Source organism: Cyphomyrmex costatus, unplaced genomic scaffold (assembly GCF_001594065.2).
Source record: "Cyphomyrmex costatus isolate MS0001 unplaced genomic scaffold, Ccosl1.0 scaffold97, whole genome shotgun sequence".
Classification (NCBI taxonomy): Eukaryota; Metazoa; Arthropoda; class Insecta; order Hymenoptera; family Formicidae; genus Cyphomyrmex; species Cyphomyrmex costatus.
In genome coordinates, this window is record NW_017280561.1 from 2,090,047 (window position 1) to 2,099,510 (window position 9,464).

At 33.6% G+C, this 9,464-nt stretch overlaps 1 protein-coding gene across 1 annotated transcript; it reads right to left on the reverse strand.

The window, feature by feature from the left end:
• Positions 1-1,103: 1,103 nt before the first annotated feature.
• LOC108782053 (zinc finger protein 474-like) lies at positions 1,104-9,322 on the reverse strand. Its single transcript, XM_018550204.1, has 8 exons — positions 9,244-9,322; positions 8,062-8,608; positions 6,976-7,453; positions 5,316-5,432; positions 4,197-4,286; positions 3,902-4,126; positions 3,378-3,549; positions 1,104-1,391 (listed from the first exon to the last, which is right to left on the reverse strand). The coding sequence occupies exons 1-8, from the start codon at positions 9,320-9,322 to the stop codon at positions 1,231-1,233; spliced, it is 1,869 nt and encodes a 622-aa protein (XP_018405706.1). The 3' UTR covers positions 1,104-1,230.
• Between the last annotated feature and the right edge of the window lie 142 nt (positions 9,323-9,464).

The window sequence follows — 9,464 nt, forward strand, 5'->3', positions numbered from 1 at the left end:
GATTAATCAAATTTTTGGAAGTTTTGGAACGCAATTCAAATAACGAACACGTTTACTTGTGGCGCTTGCGCCCTTGCCAAAAGTTCTTTTATCAGTCTCGAAGCGGAGGTTAAGCGGGGGTTAAGCGGGATTCTATAAACTGCTTTGAACGTTTATACAATTATTTGTAAATATTTAGAGCTGATTACAACTATTTACAACTACACAATTGTAGAATGGGTTTTATGGTCAATGTAAGAAATAGACTAAGATCCTCCCGTCAGGCTGTGTGACTCTACGACAAAACGATGGCTTATTAATACAAACGAACTACTACTTATGATGCCTTCGCTGTTCGACTTCGAGTCCCAGCACCGCGTTGAAGTATCCGACAATTTTTCTCGGTCCAGTTCTTACATAATTGTAAAATAGGCTTAAACCCAATTAAAGGCGGGCATGGTAAACATAATCAATTTCAATTTGCAACACTTATATTAGCAGATTAAGACTGAATAAACTGAAAAAACTAACATAAGACAATTTGTAAGTTTCTCTTTTAAATGGACTTTATTTTATAAAATCGAATTAATTACAAAGACATATTATTACGAATTATTGAGATGTTGAGTTTTCTCATTGAAATGTTTATTCCTTTTGTAGCTCTAAATTCTTTGTACTTTTCATCTTTCCTGTTTTTTTCTCTACATTATCTAATTATATTTCGTTTTGGGTACAAAATGTAGAACACAATGCAACTACAAACAACACATCTAGGATCGATATCGATGAAATAATGCACGAACCGAATAATGATAACTTCGGGACACATATATATACAGTAAATTGATAATTTGTGTAATTAAACTTAAATTGTGTTATAATCATCCACTGATTCGTAACGTCTAACAACATTTGTGTGTTTATGCAAGGTGCACGGTAGGTGCTGTAGTCTTCGATTTTTATTATCGGTTTTACACTCCAATAATGCTTCCTCGAAACAAAAAACTACAAATTATATAATAAATAATATGTGTTATCCGTAATTAATAAAGTTAATCTAAATAGAAGCGAGTTAAGTTTGAAGCAAGTTTTAAGTAAAAAACTTAAAAATCTTCATATGGAGGCTATATGTTACAAAAGTTGATATTATTTATAATATCCATGTAGGAACACAGATCACTTCTAAAGAATATAAACGGTACTTGAGTATAATATATTCTGACGTTAAGTTGAGAGAGAACCGATAGATTTTTAACGGCTCCCTTTGCAGCTTTTCTCATGAATGTTCACACGATCTGGATTAAAGGTTCTTCCACAATGCTTGCAGGGTATCAGTTGGCTCAGATGCGTCATCCAGTTGGCCTCAACTGTTGCTGCCTGATCAACCACCATATTTCCTGTGCTGGAATCCTCTGCGAACAGTGAAGTCGTCATTGCTGACTGTATTGTACCTTGAAAAGTGTGGGAGGAGCTTTAAGGAAACGTTCAATTCCTAAATCGATTTATAAACAATTTGTCTGTTGCCTCAGTCAACAATTCAATTCTGTTTAACTATTAAAACAAATCTCTGTTATACAAGCTAAAAATAACAATATCAATATTATAATTTTGCATTCAATAACATAAATATAATAAACATAATGTTGTATAAAGTTACTTTTGTTGATTGCAAACATTATAACTTGATGTTATCCTAGCGAACGAAACACGCAAGGCTGTATGCCGATATTCACTACCACTGCTGAAAATCTATAATGTATAGTATGGATTTTCAGTAGTGGCAGTAAATATTGGAACCCAGTCTAATATTAACATAATTGATATAATTGTAATTTCCCTATCAACAATATAACTGTAATATAACATCAATTATATTATGTTATTAAATTCGTTATATTTAAATTGAATGTTTTATTTTCATGGCTCGTAGTCCTGTTACGTTTTGATATCAATTATATTGTTAAGAGAAATAGATCTAAAAGTTATGTTAATCTTAGTTAGTGTTTGCTTAAATATATGTTACTTTTAATTGGTATCGATTGATCTCATATTCATTTTTATCACAATGTAGATTTTACTTTCTATCAATTTATCTTTACTTTCTTATCAATCTAGATTTAACTTACTTTTTATCCTTTTTTAATTTTAATGATTAAAAAAGAAAGTAAATTAAACCAAGATTAAAGTTAATCTACATTGACAGAAATGGACATTAGTTATAAAATTTTCTAATTTTCAAATTACCACTAATATACAAGTTGCAACACGTGGATTTAAATCTTTACTTTTAAATAATATTTTTTATTTGTGCAGAAAAATCAAGAATGAGTGATAAAAGATTTTCGTCGCATTCTGTCGAGCGATTATCGATTTATATACTGAAACTCCCGATCAAGAATACATCTGCAATGCATGTATAATTAATCAGGACTACACCCACTTCCATACCATGGTAGGAACATGACGAACATTACTTCATGTTTCATACATGCAGATGTAATCGTTTTAACCTGATTCACTTCGTAGTACTCTTGACCGTGACAACGAATTCGGAATGAACTTCAAGGTGAGTGACAAATATGCAAGAAAGGACAAATACAGACTTCGAAAAAATCTATTCTGATCGTTATGTATTATTTTATGAGATTATACCTTTGCGCTAGACAAAGAGAAAGTATAGAAAAAGAAAATAAAATGTATCAATATATTTAATATTTCAACACTGTAAATTTTTATATTCCGAATTATATAAAAATCTGAAAAAATTCTTGCAATTTGTGAAAATTTTAACGACGAATTTTTTCTATCATAAATATATAAAGTTGAATTGTATTTTACTTATCTTTTATAAATTTAAATTAATCTATTAGAATTTACGATCAAAATATTAACTTTAAAATCTAAATTTGCTGCTGAAATGATAAATAACAGAAATTGCGATTGTAAGAGTTTAACATAACTACAATATATTTCATTTTTTTTCAAATTGTTGTAAATTCTCAATAATCGAGGGGCTGGATTCTATAAAGGGATACGCGTGGATTTCGTGGGATAAATATTGGCCGCAGGGCTAATTTTGGATGTCACTCTAATTTCGATTTTGACGACTGATTCTTGTAGAAAATTTCATAGCGTACCTTTTTCGTCTTTAAATTAAATTTGTAATTTTTTTGTTTATAACTTAAAAACCATAGAATCCAGCCCCTCAATCTTTTTGTCATTTCATTTTCGTGTAACATTCCTTACATTTGCTTTGGGTGCTCACGCGCTGTAAGCGCTCTCTTTATCGCTCATTTATACATGCGAAAGAAAGGTAGAATGAAGTTTATAAGTACTTAAACGCAGAGCTAGATGCACACGTGCATGCAAGCATTATGCAAAGGAGAACATTGACTTACGTATGTATATAACTTCAGGTTTTTGTGGCTCCTTTCTTCTTCGAGCCGGCGACAGCTTATCATTCTCAGCATGCCACTTCTTCAAGCACTGGGGTTCGTGAATAGCGATACTGGACGATCCGAAATCTCGGCCACAGATATAACAAGTAACTGTTTTCTTTTGTGACAAATTCTAAAATCAAGCAGTCTCCTTATTATTCTTATTATTTGTTGAACGTTTCATTTGATAAAAGTAATTACTTGGCTCTTTGCTTTCTTTATATTTATACTATTTCATTTAATGTTTTTCATTCTAATAGTTATATGTTATAACAAATTATTTTATCCCACACATGACACAATGTCACGTAAAATAAGAGAATTTTTGTTTCAAATAACAAAGAACATTTATATAGAAACACAGAAATAATTTATTCTAAATGTCAGAGGCTCACTGCAAGGGGAAAACATTTGCATGAAAGATGTATAGTGATAAGAGTTGATTCAAAGATAAAAGCGTGTACGTTTTCCATTTTTTAGCTTACCGGATACATTGACTGTGAACTTCCCTGTGCATTATTGGCTGATTTTTGCCTGTAAGGGACTTGGTTATCCTGTTGATTTGCATCATTCTGCGTTTGCCATCGCCTATTGCACTGTGGCTCATGAATCTTAATGCTTCTAGTGCCAAATCTCCGCCCACAAACACAACAGGGAATAGTAAGCGGTGCACTACGCCCATTCACTGGCGTAGCCAATCGTTCATTATTCTGGAAGAATAGATGTTGAGGAAAACTAAAATGCCGAAATCACTTAATACATTTAATACACTTAATACACCTTAGGCGTGGCTTTGCAGCTTCTTTCATGGATTGGTAATCGTTCTGGTAGAAATGTCCTCCCACACTTAGCACATGGAACTAATTGCTCCTACAAAAAAAATGCAGGTTCTTGTATTTTTATTTAATTATACAGACAAAATGTATGTTATATCTCTGCTGGCATTTATTTATATACTTTAATTGTATACAAATATATATATATATATATATTTGACATATATATATATATATGTCATAATGGATTCCATAAAAAAGATTAATAACAAATTAATGCATTGATCAAGACATGAAATGATAATTCATAAAGTATAAAATATCTAAACAAATTATTCATTAAAAAATTTTTGTCATCTTTAAATTAACATCTACAAATATTGGCAGTTGAAATCGCTGATAATTATCCAGTATCCAGAAAAAGATTGAAACAGATTGAAATAGATTCATTTGGTCGTTGCTGAATCCAAATTCTTGATTTTTTAAATCCATTTTAATCCGATAGAGCATTTAAATCGCTAATTTATCATTCGATATATGATAAACAATTCTAATTTTTTATGCAAATGATAGTTAATCGTCGGAGACCCTCCTTACGTAACACGCATTCTCATTTGATGTGCGCTCATGTGAGTCGTATGCATATGAGATGTTAAAGAGCAGTCTTTAATATTCGATGTTAGAATCACGCACTCGTAAACAGCACGAAATCTTCGTAGACTCCGCACGCGATACATATTATTAAATTATTATGTCTTGTAATTCGATTCTAAATAAATTTATGACGAATCTTTCAAAATTTAGATTAGAATTCATTAATTTCCTTTAATTTCTAAGGCAAAGTGTCCAATTTTATAAATAGCAAATTTTTTTGCGTTCGATTCTAATTTACCAAGCACATTTTCCGACGCTCTTAGAACTCCATATGTGCAGTATATATATATATATATATATCCATAATTGATTCTTGCATCATCGACAAGTAAGGACTGCATCATCGGATAAAATTAACGAAGCGCGAACAATATCCTCTCAAACGGAAACGACGCATCTTGTAATAATGACTTCGTCATATATTTCGTTAACGTTGCATTGTTAATTAGAATTGTAACGGAGGATCTACCTGACTCTGCTCCCATGCAGCTGCGTTCCAGTCGATGTGCTCGATGCTAACCGCAGGTTTTTGCGGTTTGGGCCGTCTTTGAGACGGAGGCAACGAATTATTCTCGCGCTCCCATTTCTGTAATAAAGATGTACGTTTGAATAAATATACGAATGGTATAGTAAAGAATTACTAAATATTATAAATATATATATGATGTTCCAATATAATAATTTACGATACTAAAATAATATTCGTAAAATAATAATAATTATTTAGCGAAGAAACAAATCAATCAATTTCATCATTACTAAAAAAAACTTTTGAAGACGAAATCTTTTTTTTTAATAAGACATTTTCTTCCAACAATTTATATGCAATTTTCTATAATATATATACATGCAAAGAATGGTTTTGCTAAAGTACCTAAAAATTTAGCTATATATTTGAAATAATTATATTACTACCAAAATATCAAAGATTAATAATAAAAAGATTAAGATTTAATAATTAACTTAATTAAATAAAATAAAAATTAAAGTATAAAGGAAGAGCTGCGAATCAAAACTAGTTGTTAAATGCTAATGTTTGATAAATCTTATACATCAAAAACATGTACGAACAAACTAATAATCAAAATAATTATATAGGATACTCATAAACTAGTTGCTAGAATAATTTTTGCACTATCTCATTATGTTTGAATTTCTTTTATAGAATTATTTTGATTATCTAATAAAATTATTTTTTTAGATCTATATCTAGATCAATTTGTAGATATTCAGCAAAATCATTCTTTCCGTGCAACATGCAACCATTGTATCGATTTTACATTGCAGCACATTGGCATTGCTGCAGTGTATAACATTTGTTCTAATGTCATTTGGTTGAAAGTGTGTATACTATTTATATACTAAGGGATTGCGTGCATAAATGCGAATTTTGCGAACGTATCGATCGCAAAGATCGCAATGTGAAAGCGAGATAAGAATCGCGTAACATCATGTTTAACAAACTTGTGTGCGCAAATGCAGGATATAGAGTATTCATTAAATAATCCATCGTTACGAGAAAACGCGGTCGGTCGAAGACACCCCCGTCTAAGCGCGTTACAAATTACCGCAACCGATTGTTGCGTTATAGTTCTCGCTCAACTATGACACATCGGTTACACGCAAACGAATGCATCTGATATCGAGTTTAATAGTACAAGTAACGCAACGTTTTATACCATCATCGATCTTGCGGAAGGGCCTTGACTTATTACATGCGCGCTATCGTTGCAGAGCTATTATGTTATGAACCTTCTCTTACTTCCGCGATGAAATGAGAAGAGGAATTTATCGGCGACTCTACGGCTTCTTCAAAATGTCAGTCGGGCGCTGCCCTAATTTTAGGCTTTATCTATTTTAAGGCTTTTATCACGACGATAAGTGATTCGAAGTAAAAGATAGAGCCTTCAGCCTAGTAAACATCAACTAACAATAAGATTGTATCAATATGTAATTTTCTATTCCACACTATATAAATATTGTACGACATATGTTGTATGTAACAATCACGTTGTTGGGAAATTGTAATATTGACCAAGAGTATTTACTGGGATCGTATTGATTATGTTAATACTCATATCAATTATTGTGTTTTAGGGTATTGCGATAATGTCGAAGCCACTTTTTACCTCCATGCACTTAGGCTCATGTATAGGAAAGCTGGCAGTGCCGAATTCCCGACCGCATACGTAACACGTGACGCTCCTGGGACCTCGTTTCATCGACGCGGACGATCTGCTTTGCTGGTCCGAGGGATGATCCTGAGGAATGACCGGATTTGACTTTGTTTCGGCCTCATCCAATTTATTCCTGTTACGGTCGCTGCGAAAGTTCAACGCCACCGGCTTTTGAATGGACTTTGGTACTGGCGGCACCGCGGGCTTCGGTTTCATCGTCATCGGCGTTGGAATATCCTTGATTCTGGCATGACTGCTCTTAGGATGACTGTGAAACCTTTCGGGCTGATCCGGACGCCCGCAGGACTTGCAAGGCTCTGGCGCACTTCTTGTTGTCTTTGAGGTGGAGGTGAATATTTCCAGATCATTTGATAAACCGGACCTCGAGTTTCTCTTCTTCACCATTGATAGCACTTTAGGAGGACTGTTTCTAATTGCATGAATATATTTAGAATATAAGTATAAAACATAATTGTTTTAAAAGCGAAGGATAAGTAATCATGATGAGGCATATAGTTACTTTTCAAAGATAAAATATGCAAGACTCAGATTTTAATAATTTTCTGATAATTAATAATGGGAGGATACAAATAATATATACATACGAATTTCGACTAACTTTAAATATATCTTATTGTTAGTGCAAATTAAAATGTTACGAGCAATTTGATTTAAAAGTTTTTCGTCCATTTTGATAATTTTTTACGTAAGCATGTAGTAGAACAATTATTTTATAATTATAACATTATACTTTAACACATACCTTAACGCCTTTAATCATATGAATAATATCGATACACAATTTAATAAAAAATTCCAAAATGTTCCATGCGAATTTCTCGCAAATGCTTGATATCGAGTCGTGTCACTTGTCTATAATGAATTAGTGGGGGGTAAATATTAAAATATATTTAAACTTAGACAAAATCTGTGTATATTATTTGACCCTTCCCTTGTAAATAAATCGTTTGATATTTTTTAATAATTTAAAGAAGAATATTATTAGCTCGATTAATTCATGATCTAATCATCACTGACTTGTTGTTGTTATCGTCGAGCTTCCTGATGTCGGAGTTTCGTTTGGACGCAAACTCTTGCATCGTGGCGACTGCAGGCGATCGTGATCTGTCAATCTCCTCCATTTGGCCCGCTGCTATCCGCGGCTCGTAAATCTGCTCGAAGCTCCGTCGCTGACGACGCACTGGAGCGTCATGAGACGGCCAAGTGGTGGTTGTCGCGATGTTGACGACGGCGCTCTGGCGTCGTCGTGATACCGACGGCGGCGACGGTAACAGCAACGACAGCGACGACGACGATGACGATGATGTCGTGCCCCCACTGACTGGCTTCCCATTCTGATGGAAACGTGTCATCGAGTCGCAAAGCAATTCCTTACTGAGCAATGACATGTCAAGCTTATCCACGAGCGCGGGGTCCAGCACACTTGGCCTCGCAAGATTCGCCGTCTTCGGCCTCTCTGGTTCTTCCGTGCAGAAAACCACGCGCTTCATTTTTGGCGGCCAGGTGCCGATACGCGTCGCATTTTTCGCCGCTGCCTTCCTGCCGTCTGTTTTCTTGGTCGCATCTATTTAGATGGAAATAATCTGTCGTTAAAAGGAAATATCGACACAGAAACACAGATCGGTTTTGACCAATTGAAAGCCATATTTAGAGATTTCAAAAATATGTACTTTTTATTTTTTGAATATCTCAGATTAGAGATAGACTGTGATTGTCAGAGAGAGAGATAGTTAATATTCAGTTAACATCAATGTTATAAAAAAGTAACATCAATGTTTTACAATTTCGGACACAACAATGTAACTTTTATGTAACCATGTGCTATAATACGTTTATGTTGTTAAGTACGAAATTATAATATATTAATGCTATGTTACTTTTAGTTGGTCTCGACTGGATTAATTAATATCTGATGAACTGCTGAAACTACTGAAAAATTTATTGAATACTAAGGATAAGTAAAACTTTAAAAGAAGACTATTACTATTTTACATTCGCGCGATAAGATTTTATTTAAAAAATGAGATTAGTTTTCAATGAATTAATGCATCACTATCATGTATTTTGAAAAGAATCAGTCATAAAAAGAAGAAATCACCTCTTCTGGTGATTTGCTTCTGGATCGATATGCGATTATTGTTCCATTTGAAGAATGGATTAGAAAAAAATGTCGCTGGCACGAAGTACGATGTACATTACCTTTTGAATCCAAATCATCCTTTATTATGAGGAACGTTTTCTGCGACAGAAACTCGCATGGCCCTCTCTTCCACTTCATGACGATTTTATCGATATCTGCGATCTTCACAAATTACAGGTACAAAAGTCTCGTGAGTTGCTTGCCTCGCGGAGCGAGCATAATCGTATTTTCTGCCGCGATAATAAATCTTCCACGAGTTCACCCCCCCCCCCCCCCCCCC